This window comes from Manis javanica, chromosome 15 (assembly GCF_040802235.1).
Source record: "Manis javanica isolate MJ-LG chromosome 15, MJ_LKY, whole genome shotgun sequence".
In the NCBI taxonomy this organism is placed as follows: domain Eukaryota; kingdom Metazoa; phylum Chordata; class Mammalia; order Pholidota; family Manidae; genus Manis; species Manis javanica.
Window position 1 is genome coordinate 24,435,180 of NC_133170.1, and position 19,537 is coordinate 24,454,716.

At 43.2% G+C, this 19,537-nt stretch overlaps 2 protein-coding genes across 7 annotated transcripts in view; one reads left to right on the forward strand and one right to left on the reverse strand.

The window, feature by feature from the left end:
• GDF3 (growth differentiation factor 3) overlaps positions 1–281 on the reverse strand; it is a 47,549-nt gene extending 47,268 nt beyond the window's left edge. For all 4 annotated transcript variants that reach the window (XM_037008760.2, XM_073222977.1, XM_073222979.1 and 1 more), the window contains exon 1: positions 156–281. The gene's annotated coding sequence lies outside the window, so the exon portion shown is untranslated. The remainder of the gene's footprint in view (positions 1–155) is intronic.
• Positions 176–18,529, forward strand: DPPA3 (developmental pluripotency associated 3). Of its 3 annotated transcripts, XM_037008762.2 has the most exons (8): positions 176–275; positions 1,397–1,454; positions 12,958–13,096; positions 13,901–14,077; positions 14,804–14,951; positions 16,716–16,969; positions 17,187–17,219; positions 17,900–18,529. In XM_037008762.2, exons 5-8 carry the CDS (start codon positions 14,879–14,881, stop codon positions 18,008–18,010), a joined length of 471 nt encoding a protein of 156 aa, XP_036864657.2. In that variant the 5' UTR covers positions 176–275; positions 1,397–1,454; positions 12,958–13,096; positions 13,901–14,077; positions 14,804–14,878; the 3' UTR covers positions 18,011–18,529. The 3 variants fall into 3 exon arrangements, with proteins under 3 accessions (XP_036864657.2, XP_073079081.1, XP_073079082.1); XM_073222980.1 differs by having other exon boundaries at positions 13,901–14,951; XM_073222981.1 differs by lacking the exon at positions 1,397–1,454 and having other exon boundaries at positions 204–275; positions 13,901–14,951.
• Positions 18,530–19,537: the final 1,008 nt, after the last annotated feature.

Genomic DNA, 19,537 nt, shown 5'->3' on the forward strand with positions numbered 1-19,537 from the left:
ATAAATTAAGAAAACAAATCTGTCTTGAGATCTTGTCCTTAAGCAAACCTGAGAGTGCTGACACTATTTGCTACTCACCCCTGATAGCCCAGGTGACTAGGGAACCGGTTCCTTCGTGGTCCCAGCTCCACCCACACCCTCCCACCCAGACCTGCCTGCACGCTCCTTTAGAGGCCTGTCCTCTTGGGAGGCCACCACGCAATGGCTTCCACGAAGCAACTGAACAACTGACAAGACGCAGGATTCCGCGTCACTGCGGAACTTCCGGCGCTCGGGTGAGTCCCGGGCCAGGGAGGCGACCGAAGGTGGCGGCGGAAGGGAGGCGCAGCGACCGAGGCCCGCGCAGGCGCCCCCCAGCGCCGGGGCCTCGTCTGCGGGAACCGGGCGGGGGCCTCGGCAACGGGACGCATGGGAGGCGGGACGCACGGGGGGCGGGGCCTCGCGCCCCAGGACCCCAGACCCACCCGCCCGACCCGGGCGTCCTGCGGGAAGCGCCGGGGACTCACCGGCTGCGCGACTGCGGGGGTTTCCACGCGCAGGAGCCCCCCGCCCCCCTGCGACCCCTCTCTCCACGGCCTCCCCCCGCCCACCCGGGACCCTGGGGCAGTCCTGTGTGTCTTCCGTCCGCTCCAAAATGCGTGCCACCGGAGGACGACGCTTTTGTTTCCCCGAGGCTTCCTCCGCCCGACCTGAAACCAGCCAGGGGCAGTGGCCCCTCCATTCCCGCGCCTAAACCTGAGCTTTACCTGGAGGGAAGAGGCGGGCTCAACAGAGCAGAGAGAGAGAGGAGCGGAGATTCTGCCCCCGTCTCCCAGCCTGAGGCGGATCAGAATCGGAAAGTTAGACTTTACCTGTTACCCCTCCTCCAGCCCTGGGCGGATGGGCCATTTCACTGCTCGTATCCATCCCTGCAGGGCAACTTCAGTTAGGAAGTCCAAGATGTCACACACCAGTGAGAAATTAAGAGGTCTTATTTAATTGAAGTCGTAATCTTACGTGTAGTTCTTCCCTTTCTCCCATCCCCATTTATTTTTTTTTATTTAATTTTTTACTAAGGTATTACTAATAGACACTCCTGAAGGCAAATTCTGGTGCGCTAAGACCCCTACCCCTTAAGATCCAATCACCAACGCAGAACACACCCTACTCCTTAAAAACGCACTTCCTCACCCACAAGCTGCTGCGCCCTCTCTCTGGAGGCAGCTATTTTCTCTTTCAGATAATAAAATCTCTTGCATGGGCCCGTGTCTCCTGAGTTGTTCTGGGTAAGGAGGGTCACACGGGATACCCTTTCATTGGTGCCGTGACTTCGGATGAGGTTCTCCCACTGACCTTGCTCTTCCTCTGGGAACCTGAGCTGCTCTGGGAACCCTCACTGCCCGATCCTCCTCCACAGGCTGACCGTCCATTTCCCCAGTGGCTCGTCCTCTCGCCCAACACTGGCCTTCGATTTGGTGAGTCTCCCCTTCATGGTCGACTTAAATGTCCCTTTGGAACCTGGGAAGTGACCGTTGAGTGTCCGGCACCCTCAAGGGCTCCTCCAGGACAGGGGCACCCCCAACCACAACTTTCAGAGTCATGGTTGATCCCCATAGTCAACCCTTCTCTGCCTCCCCATGGTGAGAATCCTCATTCACTGAGGCCGGGTCTCCCTTTATCTACTCATAAACTCCTGGTACCAGGTACTGATCCTTCTTGGCATTTTCGCCTCAACCGCTCAGTTACAGGTGGTGACGACCTCCTAACTGTGCCTGGTCTTCTCTGTGACCATCTCAAGCACTCTGGGATGCCTCAGCGACTTGTGAATGGTCTCATTCTCACCATGGGATCTGGCCCCTCCATTCCCGCAGATTCACCACTGGGGTGATTACACAATAATCTAAAACCCTCCACCTCACTCCAGACCTCAAACCTTTTAAGCTTATTCGCTACTGTAATGAGATCTGGTCACAATATTCTCTAGATAATCAGTCCAAGTGGCCACCCAATGGCTCTTTAGATCCTAATATTCTCCGAGATTTATATAACTTCTGTGAGCGCACGGGCAAGTGTAAAGAGATTCCTTATATCCAGGCTTTCTCCTACCTCCGAACCAAACCTTCTCTCTGTCTCCCTTGCAATCCTAAACATCTCCTTGCTCTAAAAAACTTCATCCCACCACCCACCAATCCCCACCATGTCCTCTAACTTTGACCCTGCTGGTGAACCTCCTCCCTACCGATCTCAAACCCCTACAGCTCCCCCTCAACCACCAGTTCCTCTCCTGCCCCAACCTCCTTTCTTCTCTGCAAGATCAAATCCCAACCCTCCCAGCTCCCCTAGTGCCGTTGCAGGAGCCACAGCACCTCCTCCTCCACAACCAGTTCCCCTTCCCTCACCCAGTCCCGCGCCAAGCCCTCCAGTCACTTGCTCTCGAACCCAGATCCTAGCCCCACTACAGGAAGTAGCCTGTACAGAGGGCGTCATCCGGTTCCATGGCCCTTTCTCTCTCTCTGACCTATCTCAAATTGAGAAAAGATTAGGCTCTTTCACCAGCTACTTACATAAAAGAGTTCCAGGACCTAACTCAGTCATATAATCTTACCTTTCATGATATTCACATGATCCTATCCAACACACTTTTGCCTGAGGAGCATAGGCGAGTCTGGGAACAGGCTAGAACTCATGCCGATGAGGTTCACCAAACTACTCCAGCTCATCCAATTGGTGCTGAGGCGGTTCCTGACCGAGACCCTAACTGGGACTATAATATGGCAGAGGGAGTCACCAGTCGAGATCAATTCATCACCTGCCTCTTGGTGGGCCTCAGGAAGTTAGCCAATAAAGCCATTAACTATGAAAAACTCCAAGAGGTAATTCAGGATAAAAATGAGAATCCCTCTATGTTCCTAGACCGCCTCACCAAAGCTCTTTTACAATATACAAACCTAGACCCTGAGACCCCAGATGGGAGACAATTATTAATGACCTACTTCTTCACCCAGAGTTTCCCTGACATTAAGACTAAACTTAAACATCTGGAGAAGGGACCCTTAACTCCTCAGGCAGAAGTCCTGGCAGTGGCCTTCAAAGTATATAATGGAAGAGATGTAAAGGCCCATAAACAAAAATATCAAATGCTGGCTAAGGTCTTTCAACCTACCCCAACCACTAGTGCTCAGGTATCCTCACCTCCTAAAAAGCAGCCAGGAGGACCTCCTGGTCCCTGCTTCAAATGTGGTCAAACGGATGATTGGGCTAGAGCCTGCCCAAATCCCCGGAAGCCCCCCAGTCCATGCCCTAAGTGCCATCAGGAGGGACACTGGGCTGTTGACTGTCCTCATACACCGAGAGGTGCCAGGCCATCCAGCTCTAACACACCACACATAGACCTTCTGGGTCTGGCAACTGATGATTGAGAGGGCCCAGGACTCCTACACACGACCACAACCATCACTGTACAGGAGCCCAGGGTAACCATTGTGGTAGCGGGTAGGCCCATCTCTTTCCTTTTGGACACCAGGGCCACCTACTCAGTCCTGAAGGAGTTTTGGGGACCTACCTCCCTCTCACAGTTCTCTATAGTTGGGTAGAGGGCACAGCTTATCAACCTTTACAAACTCCCATGCTTCACTGCATCTTTAGAGGCATTACTCTCTCTCATTCCTTTATAGTGATTCCCCATTGTCCCATTCCCCCTATGGGAAGAGACCTTCTATCCAAGCTAGGGGCTCTTACCTCCTTTATCTTTGGCCCACGCCTCAACTCCGACTCGCCTTCGATCCCTTTTCCACTTGCTCTCCAAACCATTCCAGACCCACGTCCCTCCCCTTTTCCCTTGCCCCCTTGCTAAATAAACCCCACAGTCTGGGATACCTCTACCCACCTCTATCACCTCTATCGCCACTTGCCCATCCGTAACTATCAAACTCAAAGACCCTACCTCCTTCCCTTCACAATCTCAATAACTTTTCTAAGAAAGGGCCTTTTGAGACCAGCCAATTCCCCTTACAACAACCCTGATACTGGCTATCAAAAAAACCTAATGGCTCTTATAGGCTACTTCAAGATTTAAGAATTATCAGTACAGCTGTTATTCCAATCCATCCAGTAGTCCCTAACCCCTATACTTTCTTATCCACCTCTTCTACTCACTTCTCTGTCATTGACCTCAAAAATTCATTCTTCATGATTCTCCTTCATCCCAATGGGACCACTTACACCTTCAACTCCACAGACTACAAATCCTCCAGTAATCTACTCTACAACCCAAACAGGACCTCCTTAAGCTGCATAAGGCAGCATATGTGCCCTACTCCAAGAAGAATGCTGCTCTACACCAACAAATCCGGTCTTGTCCGGGATGGTGCAAAACACCTGTGTGAACAAGCCTCCAAACTCCTAGAAAACTCGCCTAACAATCCGTTCCCTTACCCCTTCAATCGGCTCCTGCCCCTCCTCGCCCCTATTACCTTTATTATTATTATTCTCCTTTTCCTTCCCTGCTTCATTAACCTATTCCAAAAATTCGTTCAAAATCACATTTTGAAAAATTCTAACCACACTGTCAACCAGTTACTCCTCCAGGGCTATCAAGGCCTTCTCACGAAGAATGACAAAACCACCTAGATGACATCACGAACCATCTCAGGATGCCCACCCTTCCCCAACTCTACACCAAAGGCCTCGCTAACCCCAGAATCTGTGCCCCCTTCCAGCAGGATGTAGCTAGAGAATGAGATTCTATGCCCAGTTCCCCAGAGGCCCAATAAAGAAAAGAAAAAGATGGAACTGAAGGCAAATTCTGGCATGCTAAGACTCCCACCCCTTAAGATCCAATCACCAAGGCAAAACACACCTACCCCTACTCCTTAAAAACGTGCTTCCTCACACACAAGCTGCTGCTCCCTCTCTTTGGGGCCAACCATTGTCTCTTTCAGATAACAAAATCTCTTGCATGGGCCCGTGTCTCCTGAGTCATTCTGGGGTAAGGAGGGTTGCAGCGAGATACCCTTTCAACTCTTATGAAGGTTTCACAGGAAAAAACAATGTGGTTACTACATTCACCCATATTATCAAGTCCCCACCCATACCCCAATGCAGTCACTGTCCATCAGTGTAGTAAGATGCCACAGATCCACTGTGTGCCTTCTCTGTGCTACACTGTCTTCCCCGTGACCCCCCACACCATGTGTACTAAACATAATGCCCCTCAATTCCCTTCTCCCTCCCTCCCCTTTGGTAACCACTAGTTCCTTCTTAGAGTCTCTGAGTCTGCTATTTGTTCCTTCAGTTTTGCTTCATTGTTATATGCCACAAATGAGGGAAATCATTTGGCACTTGTCTTTCTCTGCCTGGCTTATTTCACTGAGCATAATGTCCTCCAGCTTCATCCATGTTGTTGCAAATGGTAAGATTTGTTTCTTTCTTATGGCTGAATAGTATTCCATTGTGTATATGTACCACCTCTTCTTTATCCATTCATCTACTGATGGACACTTAGGCTGCTTCCATATCTTGGCTATTGTAAACAGTGCTGCAATAAACATAGGGGTGCATATGTCTCTTTGAATCTGAGAAGTTGTATTCTTTGGGTAAATTCCAAGGAGTGGGTTTACCAGGTCAAATGGTATTTCTATTTTTAGTTATTTGAGGGACCTCCATATTACTTTCCACAATGGTTGAACTGGCTTACATTCCCACCAGCAGTGTAGGAGGGTTCCTCTTTCTCTGCATCCTCACCAGCATTTGTTGTTCTTCATCTTTTCAATGCTTTCCATCCCCATTTCTTAACGGCAAAAGGTTTACACAAAACCCATACAGATTCCTGGTCCATCCTACCTGGGTTCTGACTGCCCCTTTCCAGAAGTGAGTCTCGGGAGACTGAAAGGTTCTGTGCTGTTAAAAGGTAAACATGGGCATATTAAAAATTGTTGAGTTTATTTGAACAAAAATCGATTTGTATTGGGCAGCATTCGATGTAGCAGATAGAAAGGAGATCCATTGTATAAAATGAAGGCCTTTTACAGCCAGAAAGGAGCAGGAACAAGGTGGTTACACCAGCATCAGCAAATCCATTCTGTCTCATTAACAGTACATTGTTGATAGTTTTCTCCCTTATATATTTTTTTCTTTGCTTTCCTGTTTTGCCACTGCAGGGACCTATACTTGTTCTTCATGTTTGAGGAGGTTTACTTAATCACATTCCTCCTTCAAGGGCTGGAAATTAATACAAAAAATCTGGATTTCCACCATTGTCAAGAAGGGGGATAATCTGGCTAAACTGTGTCTTTCCATAGAAACTCTTCTTTTCTGGTCATCTGGGAATACTCGGAATCAAACCCGGGTAAATTCCTGTGGTGGGCCCATGGAGCTGTAGTCATGGCTTGAAGGTCCTCTTATATCTTTGGGTCTGGACAGAGAGGTGTGACATTCAGGGCTTTCCCAATTAGAGCAGACTGCCTGTAAATGGTAGGTGAAAACAGCCTGGAAATTGAATTCTTACTTCCTTTAGCGTAGCAAATAAACCCATCTGCCAGCCCTTTAAAGATGAATGAACCCTTGGCTGAAAGAATTGGGTGGGTGGGTACTGAGATTAAATAAATAATTATATGATTCCAATTCTAGTCTCTTATCACAACTACACCTTCTGCTAGTCTATTGGATCATTGAAAGAGGGTATCTCTTCTAGTTGTATCTCTTTGAGCTTGCCTAAAATCTCCCTGACTTGCAAGCTGGGACTGGCTGTTCTAGGGCAAGAGGGAGAATGAAGCATCAAAGAAAGATTTATTATCAGAAAGCTTTTTCTGGAGCTCTGGAATTTCAGCTCTGGAAATTCCGTCTTCCCCAGTGCATAGAAAGGTTTAATTTAACTGGGACTGTTGCCTTAAAGGTTGTTTTTTTTTTTTTTTTTTTTGTCAAACACTTGTTAAGCTTCTTGTGTCTGTCTCACTTTGTCTTCTGCTGAAGGGAATGGAGTACATGCAGAAATAAGGAGCAAAGCGTTCAGGCTCTACAAGAACAAATGATGTGCAACTAGTATGTAAATGAGTCCTGGAGAGTCACATGCACAGCATAGTGATTACAGTTAACAACACTATTATAAACTTCAAAGTGCTAAGAGGCTAGATCTTAATTGTTCTCACCACAAAATAATTATGTGATGTGATAAAGCTGTTAGCTACACCATGGTGGTAATAATACTATAGTACATAAATGTATCGAAACATAACACATTAACCTTACACAATATGTCAGTTATATCTCAATATAAATAAATAAATAAACCTACTTCATTAATATTCCCCCAAAAGAGTAAATCATGCAGTTCAATAAATTGATATCAGATATGTGTTGTGCAGTTTTGATGTTAATTTACTTTAAAAATTTTTTTAATGGAATTGTAACCTTTATGAGCAAATTAAGTTTGATAAATTGACTTCTCAGGGGCATTGCTACCAGGGGAATAGAGAATGGAGCCAGGGGAAACCTGCTAGGAGGCTCTTCCCATAAGACATGATACCAGACATGGAGTCACCACAAACCACGCCAGGACCCTTCAGGCAGCTTGGGGAAGATGGGGGTTGACCTATAATTCTGAGAAGTTTCAAGGCTCTTTCAGTTTCTGCCCTAATCCCCAAATTACTTTGCCAGTACTATGTAGCCCATGCCTTGGCTCAATCCAGCAAGACAGATTTTGGAAAGGTCCCCTTGCATTCTCTTTGTGCTTCCTTTCTGATAATAAAGCTTTCTCTGATGCCTCATTCATAAACAAACAAAAAATAAATAAAACTAACTTAGCTTGGTCTTGATCTTGTGTAATAACATTTGGCAGCCCTTTTCTTTCCACCCTTTGTTCTCTTAGCTCCTCAAACCTTCCACACACTGTAAGGCCCCCAGCCCGCAAAACCCCTTAAGTGTGAAAATTATGCAGTTCTATTTCCTATTGTTTTTCTATGGATTCTTTTTTAATTAGCTGTTTAATCTACCTAGAATTTGTTTCACAGTGGGAGGTGAAATAAAAATCTAAATTATCAACATCATCCACCACATCAACAAAAAGGAGGACAAAAACCATATATTCATCTCCATAGATGCTGAAAAAGCATTCAACAAAATTCAACATCCATTCATGATAAAAACTCTCAGCAAAATGGGTATAGAGGGCAAGTACCTCAATATAATAAAGACCATATATGACAAACCCTCAGCCAACATCATACTTAACATCGAGAAGCTGAGAGCTTTTCCTCTAAGATTGGGAACAAGACAGGGGATGCCCACTCACCCCACTGTTATTCAACATAGTACTGGAGGTCCTAGCCACGGCAATCAGACAAAACAAAGAAATACAAAGCATCCAGATTGGTAAAGAAGTCAAACTGTCACTATTTGCAGATGTCATGATATTGTACATAAAAAACCATAGCGACTCCACTCCAAAACTACTAGATCTAATATCTGAATTCAGCAAAGTTGCAGGATACAAAATTAATACACTGAAATCTGTTGCTTTCCTGTACACTGTTGATGAACTAGCAGAGAGAGAAATCAGGAAAACAATTCCATTCACAATTGCATCAAAAAGAGTAAAATACCTAGGAATAAACCTAACCAAGGAAGTGAAAGACCTATACCCTGAAAACTATAAGATACTCTTAAGAGAAATTAAAGAGGACACTAACAAATGGAAACTCATCCCATGATCTTGGCTAGGAAGAATTAGTATTGTCAAAATGGCCGTCCTGCCCAAAGTAATATACAGATTCAATGCAATCCCTATCAAAATACCAACAGCATTCTTCAACAAACTGGAACAAATACTTTCAAAATTCATATGGAACCACAAAAGACTCTGAATACCCAAAGCAATCCTGAGAAGGAAGAATAAAGCAGGGGGGATCTCGCTTCCCAACTTCAAACTCTACTACAAAGTCACAGTAATTAAGACAATTTGGTACTGGCACAAGAACAGATCCACAGACCAGTGGAACAGAATAGAGACTCCAGATACTAACCCAAGCATATATGGTCAATTAATATAAGATAAAGGAGCCATGGACATACAATGGGGAAATGACAGCCTCTTCAACAGCTGGTGTTGGCAAAACTGGACAGCTACATGTAAGAGAATGAAACTGAATCATTGTCTAACCCCATACACAAAAGTAAATTCGAAATGGATCAAAGACCTGAATCTAAGTCATGAAACCATAAAACTCTTAGAAAAAAACATAGGCAAAAATCTCTTGAACATAAACATGAGCAACTTCTTCATGAACATATCTCCCCGGGCAAGGAAAACAAAAGCAAAAATGAACAAGTGGGACTACATCAAGCTGAAAAACTTCTGTAAAGCAAAGGCCAGTGCCAATAGAACAAAAAGGCATCCTACAGTGTGGGAGAATATATTAAATGACATATCCAATAAGGGGTTGACATCAAAATATACAAAGAGCTCATGTACCTCAACAAACAAAAAGCAAATAATCCACTTAAAAAATGGTCACAGGAGCTGAACAGTTCTCCAAAGAAGAAATTCAGATAGCCAACAGACACATGAAAAGATGCTCCACATCGCTAGTCATCAGAGAAATGCAAATTAAAACCACAATGAGATATCACCTCACACCAGTAAGGACCGCCACCATCCAAAAGACAACAACAAATGTTGGCGAGGTTGTGGAGAAAGGGGAACCCTCCTACACTGCTGGTGGGAATGTAAACTAGTTCAACCATTATGGAAAGCAGTATGGAGGTTCCTCAAAAAACTCAAAATAGAAATACCATTTGACCCAGGAATCCCACTCCTAGGAATTTACCCTAAGAATACAGCAGGCCAGTTTGAAAAAGACAGATGCACCCCTATGTTTATCACAGCACTATTTACAATAGCCAAGACATGGAGGCAACCTAAGTGTCCATCAGTAGATGAATGGATAAAGAAGATGTGGTACATATACACAATGGAATATTATTCAGCCATAAGAAAAAAACAAATCCTACCATTTGCAACAACATGGATGGAGCTAGAGGGTATTATGCTCAGTGAAATAAGCCAGGCTGAGAAAGACAAGTACCAAATGATTTCACTCATCCGTGGAGCATAAGAACAAAGAAAAACAATTAAGGAGCAAAACAGCTGCAGACTCACAGAGCCCAAGAATGGACTAACAGTTACCAAAGGGGAAAGGGACTGGAGAGGATGGGTGGAAAGGGAGGGATAAGGGGGGGGAAAAAGAAAGGGGGCATTATGATTAGCATATTTAATGTTGCGGGGGGCATGGGGAGTGCTGTACAACACAGAGAAGACAAGTACTGATTCTATAGCATCTTGCTACGCTGATGGACAGTGACTATAGTGGGGTTTGTGGGGGGGACTTGGTGATGGGGGGAGTCTAGTGAACATAATGTTCCTCATGTAATTGTAGATTAATGATACCAAAAACAAAAAAAATCTAAATTGCTGTATTTCTCCCATATTCTTAACAGGCTTTCACAACTGAACTTATTATTATTTTTTTAACTATAAGCCTTTTATTGTGTGTCACTAAATTCTTAAATCATTCTCATTATCCAGATTCCTGCAATACGATATTCTCCATGTTGATCCATACATTCATTTTTGCTCCCCTTCTCCTGTGCATTTTGCATTGGGTTATCCCCCAACCCCACCCTGCCCTCTAAGTTATATGTGCATATTCTGTGAAGTGGCAAATACTTCTAGATTTCTTAAGACAAGCGCCGGTCCCAGGTTCTGTCTCCTGTTGCCCTTCCCATTTCTCCAACAAGTACTTACTTTAAACTTTTTGGGGGACTTATATTTCTCTGTATTTTCAAAATAGCAAGTTTATAATATTTATTAAATTCTTTTTTTTGTTTTGTTTTGTTTTAGGCATTATTATTGACTTCAAACACACAGATTTAGCTTTTTCCTCTCCCCTACCACACACTCCCATATTTCCAACTTCCTCATCCTTCTAATTTGGTTATTTTCTGTTTTAGTTAGGTCAACATTCCTGGTCAAGGTTATAATGTGCTTTTGAAGTGTAATTTAAGAATATTCAATTCTCCAGTAGAGGGGAAGAAATGGGGTGGATGGAACTCTCCAATATTAAGAATAAACAGTAAACTAGTAGTTTATGAGCCAGAGGTGAAACTCATAGTAACTGTGGATATGAGTAAACAAGTGGCAAGTGCAATATAAGCAGGATTCCTAAGATGTGTTTAAATATATAGTACATAAAATGGTAACCTATAAAATAGAAAGAAGGTATTACTTACAGAAAGAAAAAGGTGGAAAAAACAAGTCATGACTGTATCACTGTGGACTGATGACTGTGTCCTAACCGTCACTCATTGGTGGCACCCACTATTATCCCATTGTGGGTCTGCATTATCTGTCCTAGAAATACAAGTAGAATTCATGGTTGTCATGGCCAGACTAACTGACAAGCTACAGCTATGGCCAGGCCTGTGTCACGGGTAGAATCAGTGTATGTCATTGGTACCTGGCACTCTGTCTTAGGGGCCCTTTCCTGCAGCTCAATTCTGATCCTTATAACCACCCATCAATGGGAAGGATTGAAGCAGTGGGAAGACAAAATATAGGAACACTGTGTAGGAAAAATTTTTCCTTGACCTTGTTAAGCTCTCTGGCTGGGTTTGAAAATGAAACTGACAAAAGCTGATTAGCAGGAGAAAAGCATACAAATTTATTTGATGTACATTTTCATTAAATAGGAGCCTTCATAAAGAAATGAAGATCTGAAGAAATGGTTAAACCTGAATGTTTTTACACTAGGTTTGATGAGGAATGGAATGTCTTGGAAAAATACGATAGGACAAAGAATAGGAGCTTATTGTAGTAAACTGGGGGCAATTAAGCAAGGCCAGGTCATTAGCTTCTTCTCAGTGTCCCTTGTCTTGAAGATAAGATGTTCCTTTCCTCCTACAATACGGAGGCACCTCTCACGGGAGGTTTTTATGGCTTGGTTCAGTAGAGGGAAACAGGGAGGAGGGTCAGAGGAAGATTAGAGAGACATTCCTGCTTCTGTTTTCTCAAACTTCTTCAGCTTAAAATATTCAACTTGCCAAGGTGCCATATTTTAGGGTAGCATGATTTGAACCCCAGCAACGGAATCTCTCTTAATTTGGGAAGTAAAATCCTTCTTCCTAGCTTGTAACCTCTTAAAGAATAAAATTCAATGGAGTAAATGTTAAAGATCTTATTGGCTTTATTCGGTGATTCATGAATCAGGCAGCATACAGTCTAGGAGAAAGAAAGGCACTCCAAAGAGCTATACAAGGAAAGATATTTTATAGGTAGAAGGCAGCAGGAATAAGGAAGTTGTACTAGACAGAAAAGCAGGTTGGTTATTACAGGATTACTTTCCTTTAGGGAATGGCAGGGATCTATTAGACAGATTACCTAACTACTATTGATTCAGAAACTCCTGGTTGACCGGTGTAAGATTCTGCACCTGGGAAAGCCAAACTGTAACTAAGTTAAATCTCAGTTTGGTGACATATGGCTTAGCATGAGCTACTCCATTTGGGGCCTATTGTCTTGTTTTTAACATTCTAAATATTAGTTTACCCCATTCTTTTTGCCTTGGTTTTTGCTGTGCATCTTAAATTGACTTTTAAATAGTAGAAGCTTTTAAATAGTCTGTGAGACTTTGTTTCATGACCTTTGGAATAGTTTACCTGGCAGTGTTCTTGTATCAAATCAATTTCCCACAAAAGAACCTATGTCAATGCTGACATTTTTGAGAAATGGAATGTCTGAATATGTTCCACGCTTGTGCAATAGTTTGACTGAATACAGAATTCTAGGTTGGAAATCATTTTCCTTCAAAATTTGGAAGGTATTTTCTACATTATCTTTTAGCATCCAGTTGTAGTGTGGGATCCGAAGCCATCGGATTTCCTGATCTTAGATTCTCATTTTCTTCTATTTTCTCTTGTATTTTACAGCTGCAGTTTTGCTCTACTCAGAGGGTACCTTTGATTTGATCTTCAAGCCCTTCTATGATGACTGCTCCAAATGCAGCACCAGATTTCAGCTCCTTTCTGGGATCCGGTGAGATGAAGAAATGACAATGGAACACTGGGGGTAAAAAGGCTTATACCAAGCTTTATTCTCAGGGGGGTAGGTCGAATGGTAGAATCACATCCACATTCAAGAGTCTGCAAGCCAGTAATCTATCTCCATCTCTGCCTCCGCCATCAGCACAGAGCACTGGATGGAAGTCTTTATATAGCAACATAGTTGATAATGGCTCATTGCCAACACGTGTGTAAGCATGAGCCTGCTCAGTAGGCCAATCATTGCATCATGGCACGTGCCCAGTGGGCAAGTAGATCCGGGTCAGGTGAGGATCCTAGCCATGGAGTCTTCTATTTTACCTATGTGTTTTTTTATTTCTAATTTCAAACTTACAATTTCCAGATATTCTTTTTTTTTGAGTTTTCCTTTTTAAAAAAGAGTGCCCTGTTTGTTTTAAATTTATATGCCTTATCTCTCAATAAAATTAGTGATAGTTTTTCTTGGCATGTTCTTTTATGGTCTTTTTCCAAGTTGCTTCATCCTGCTTGTCTGGCTTTTTATCTCATCTTTTTTACTATAAAAATACGTGGAAGATTTTTTTTATCTGATCTTCTTAAGCATATTTAGGGATTGTGTTTTCTCAACTATCCTGTTTCAGGATTTTTACCTTCTGTTGCTTTTCCGTCAGCCTCTGCCATATTTATGCAAACTGAAATTCCATCATCTACATCCCACATCCTCCTCTAGCAATGGTTCGCTTACCTTTTTTTTACGTCTGGATTTCTTGAGTGAGTGTATGTTCGTCCTTTTCACTGTCTCACCTCGTAATTTTAAATCCCCTGTAATTTGGTCTTGGCCTTACTTCTCCAGTGGAATTCTCACCGATTGCAGTAGGAGAAGCTTCCAGGGCAGAAGGGAGAAGAGCCAAGAGCACAGCAGGAGTAGAAAGTGAAGACCGCCATCAAGTGTGCTGAAACTTTCCCACACTTCAGAATCACCTGCGAGGCTTGTTAAAACGGCGTTGGCTGTGCCCCAGCCTTTGATTCAGTGGGTCTGGGCTGATGCTCAATCATTTCTAATGTTACCAGGTGCTGTTGACACTGCCTGTCCTGAACCACACTTTTTCAGTTGCTCACAATGGTGACTGTACTTAAATTTATAGTTCAAAACGAACTAAAATTTACAGGTCCAAAAGACATGTCCATAAAATATCAAGCTATTCAGCTGTTTATAACAGGCATTTCATTTCTCCTGTATGTTCCTTGACTAGCATCCACGGGTTTAAGAGATGAGTCAGGCAAGAAAACTTTAAGGAAACTTTCTCTGTTAACTTAATTGGGAGTTATTCAGCAGTGGGGGGAAAAAACTACTCTCTAACTAGAACACTTGAAGCTCAGTTCACAAAACAGTAGTCAGCTCCAGAAGTAAAAGCTGGAAAAAAAACTGACATAAGGCAACGTGAGGGAGATATAACTACAGAAACTCTAGATAAATTTTCCAGCGACTTGACAGAGGGTGTGATTGTTTTCACGCAGAGCAAAAGAATTATCCTATTAGTCCACTAATAGTACAACACCCACTCACCTTTATCCCTTTAACAGTAGCATTTACATTAAAATATGCTGGCTGATTGGCTTACATACAGTTTTGAAGAGGAAACTAGACCTATAACTTTATAGATTATTTCTTTCTCTCCCTGTAGTTTGTTGAGGGTTTGGGGATTTTCTCGCTCTTTCTGGGCTATCTAGTTCTTTCCACGCTACTTTGTAACAGTTTGAGGCTTGAACATCGCATTGCACTGCAACGCAGAGATCTAGGAAGGAGCTTCAAGCTGTGTCTCGGCGTGCAATGGATTCGCCAAAGTTTAACCCACACTGGACCCCGGAGATGCCCGGTGAAGAAAATTCCCAGGGAGCTTCAGGTAAGCCAGATAGTGCCCCTGACTACTCGGGGGTTCGGGAAGTGAGGAGGCTGCGTCCTTTCCACTTTGGCTGGAGTCTTTTGAAGAGGAATGCATGTAAGTACGCCTCTTAGCAGAGGAGGGCCAGGAGCTTAGGTCCCCGGGTGAAAAAAGGACAGAGAAAAAGGGGGAGGGGGTGTTGAATCGCACTGTTGGTTTATTGCATGCTCAGAAATACTTGAACCTCTTACTTTCAAGCGAAGAGCAATCGGGATTCTAGGTTTGCGCTCGTGGTGTCGGGCCTCCAGTATCTCCCCCATCAGCAATTCAGGTCTGGGATGTTAAAAGCAAAAAACCTTCAATTTAGCCTAAAGGTTTTTTTAATCTCACATTTTCGGGATTGGCTTTCCAGCGTTCAGGAAATGTTAATAAACAGGGAAATGGCTTTTCAGAGGAAACTGAAGGAGGGGCGGATTTATGAAAGCCAGTGAGTGTGCTCTGTGATGTAAATCAGCAGGTCGTACGGTGAAGGGCTGCCTCCTTAGAAACGGTGCTCCAGAAATACTTCTAATTAGGTTCCCACCTTCCTGGCTATTCAGCGGCGGAACTCCTCTCTTTTTGGAGCTGCGGCCCAATCTCAGGCGTAGGCACGGGGGCTTGAAACCTTATTACCGTAGTGGCTGGGCTGCGTGGCCTGGAGCCAAACACCCACCCCCCACAGCTACCTATCCACAGGACGACTACGAAACTGGGTCGGATGTTTGCCACCACCGCCCCCCGCCCCCCGCCCCGTCCAGACTGCTTCCCCTGCGTCTTGAAGAAAGTATCCTGGCCGATATATATATACAATGGGGAAATTAAGAGTATCAAGATAAAATACCCAGTCTCTTTTTCGTGGAATCCGCCTTAGCACCTGGCGGTTTCACAACCAGGGCTGTTTTCTTTCTGTGTTCTGTGTGCACAGTCCCTAAAAGTTGAGCGCGGCCCGACTCTTAATATTTAATACGTTTCTGTACAGGGAAAATGAGTTCCCTGCCTTACTGTGTGAGGTGTGAGTGTATGCGATATGCATAATAGTTTGGATGGGAGAGGCAAGAGTTGAGTGGTTGATATCCCAAAACACTAAGGTTTGAGTGGAAAAATCGTATTAATACCATGAAATAGTTATATAACTGGAGAGGATAACAGCCACTTTAACTTCCTAGTTCTGCAAAAGGACAGGAATTTGGGGAGAGACAATATTTGGGGTTTGTTTACGTCACAGACAAGCCACCCCCCCCCCCCCAGTCCCCAGCAAAATGTGACCGGTTTATTATTGTTAGAACTGCAGACACTTGTTCAGAGACATTGCCTTGCATTTTAATGCTTTATGTCCCCACATTTACATAAAAAATTCACACAAACGCAAAACTGCCCGGATTTCATTTCTGTCCCATATTATTCCACTTGGAGTCGTATACTTAGTGTGTGTCCCCACCCCACCCCACCCCCGCCCCTCGCCATGGGTCAAAAGGAACCTAACATTCTACCAATAACCGGAAGAGAAAGGATTATTGAGAATGAAATGTTTCTCATCACAGTGGATTCTAAGCAAGGTTCCCAACAGCTTGCAATGTGTGCAGCGTGCTAGACTCAGTAGGTGTGGTACGTGTTCTTTCCAGCTGAAGAACCTCACATTTCACGTCCAGCGTTCACCTGGGTAAGAGCAGTCCTAGTTAGACCATTGAGAGGAGTGACGTCTGGTTAAGGCAGTTCACCTTAACGCATCTTAACTTTTTCTTTCAGCTGCCTCTCAGTCTATCTCAGAAGCACTGATAAAGAACCTCAGTAATTTGACTCTCAACCCCAGTACCAAATTCTCTTCCCTTGTACCGGAAAATCCGCCCCAAAAGCAGGGCGGAGAAAACATTCAGAGGTTGGACGAAAGTGCGCTCTACATGAGGAGGCGCCGAGTGAGGACACTGTTAACTGCTCGGAAAGAAAGGATGGAAAGGATGATCCAGATTATTAAATACCGTTACCTCAACCTGCTTCCCCAGGTGGGTGATGTGGGCGGTCGGGACGCCCAGCCCTGCGGGCGGGCCCCTCATGTCTGTTAAAGAGGTAGAGTGATGAGCAGGTCACTCACCTGCACTCCGAGTCCAGGATATGCGTAACACGTTTTTGAGATTCTCCAGCTTAGTTTAGGGTAGATGTTTAACATGAGTGATCCAACTAATTTTCTTGATAGTTTTCAATGTTTTTTTTTTCTTTAAGATTCGAAGAGAAGGACGGCCGAAGGACGTTGGGGTAAATAGAAGTTCTTTCTTAAATGTGTGGGTGGGTATCTGGCTTGGTGTGAGTTTTTCCTTTTTTTTTTTTTTGAGAGGAAAGGAGAATTGGCTTGCACTTGATAAATCTCCAGGAACTCTGGAGAAATCCATTCATGTTTATAGTTCTAAACATATTTTTTGAGCAGTTTTAGTTGACAGCAAAATTGAGCAGAGTTCCCATCTACCCGCTGACCCCACTCATCTGCTCCATAGTCAACTTCCCACACCAGGGCAGCACGTTGCTAGTTGATGATCCTACATTATCACCTAAAGTCTATAGTTTACATTCAGGTTCAGTCTTGGTATTTGCGCTCTTTTGCAAGTGTTATCACATGATTCTCATGGCCATACGGAGTGTACAACAGCAGGAGTTACTCACATTTAAGGCATCCACAGAGCTGATGCTAGGATATATTTTAACAATCAGCAGCTGTTAACAACATTACAAAAATTACCCACAATTTGACATTCTTTGGTACCCATACATGTCAACTTATTTGCCTTCTCTGATTCCTTAAAAAGTTTTTTTTTTCTTAGTGTTTCACATTCCAAAGCCTTTTCTAATAGATGCTAGATTTGAGGGTTGTTCATCTCTTTGGGGTGTAACTAGTCTGTTTCATTAGTATTTTAACCCGATTAATCCTTTTTTTCCCCCAGGTTGAATCGAGGATGGCAAGGTTTAGATGTAGCTGTCATTACTGCCTGTATCATAGAGATCTTTCTGAGGATACTGGCGCAGAGAAGAATGACAGCACAGAGAATAATTAGGATGACGTGGAGTCGATTTAGCTGTAAACCTGATTCTTACTGCCTTTCTTTGTAGTAATTCTAGGATCATTAGGCAGCACCTTGACTAGGCTACTCTGCACGGATAGATTTTGTATACCAGTATTTAAATGTAAATTCTGTGATGTCTTTTTCTTGCATCTTGTTTGATACCAGTAATTTATGAGGAGTCTATATAGTTTGCATTTGAATGACTCCACTATACTTTAGTTCACTTTTTAGTTTGACCCGAAGCAGCACTATTGAGTCTCCAGGATTGCCCCTGTGTTTTAGAAGCCTGAAGCCAGTAAGATGAAATCCAACATTAAGAATTTGAAGCCAAGCAACTTGTGCAGAAGGAATATAAAGAAAACATCTGGTGGTTTGGCTAGAGTGTGGTTAGGGCAGGCAGAATTAACTAGACTTTCTGGTTTTCAAAAATTTGAATAGTAATTTTTTTGAAGTGTGTTTTCAGTAGCAAATAAATGTGTGTATACAGGATTTTATTAAAATTTGAGTACCTTTTAAAATGTTCTCTTATTCTTTATATTTTGTTGCTATGTATTTAATGAATAATTCTTGTTCTCATCACATTCCTAGGTTGTAAATATTTAGCATCCTAATATTTGTTGATGTTCTACTGAGAGGGAACTTCACATTTGGGTACAGTTAGAAAACGGCACAAATATTGTACATACAAGTCCCTGAAAAAACTAAAAAATGGATGTGGAGAGATGGGTGAAATAGGTGAAGGGAGGTAGACAGAATGCTTGTCTTTTTTTTATAAGTTCCTTTTTTATAAGTTCCTTTAAGATTGTTGATAAACAATCTTACATTGGTTTCAAGTGCACACAGTGGTTCAACAGTTACCATATTAAGTCTTCACCCCCACTAGTGCTGTTACTGTCAACACAGGAAGATGTTACAGAATCACTGACTCTATTCTCCATGCTGTACTACCATTCCTGTGACCAGCTTATGATTGAGAATTTCTGTGCCCCTGACCCTCCCCACCCTAACCCCTCCCACATGGTAACCACCAGTCACTTCTCAGTGTCTGTGTCGACTCAGAATACTTGATATCTTGATGACTGCTTAAGTGTATACACATGTCAAAACTGAGGTGTATGCACTAAGATTTGTGCGTTTTACTGTACCTCTATAAAACATTTACACAAAAGAAAACGAAGTAGAAGGGAAGTAGAACATAACAGGTTGTGATTGGAAGGAATTGAAAGAAACAGTTTGAGGTTTCTGACATTAGGGTGTGGATATTTTGGGGGAACCATTTCCTCCAATTATATAACTTTAAGGCTAAAAATTTTTTCAAAATAAAAGTTTAAAAAATACAGTAGTTATAATACTAAGGGAAAATGCCATCCAATGATATTTTACTTATTTTTGCTAATGACCTATCACGTACACAGATCTGAATTTTTTTGTGGGATACAAAAAAAGAAAATTTGTCTTCTGCCCTCCAATTGTCTTGTGTTCACTATTTTGTTCACTTAAAAGAATCAGAGAATTGAG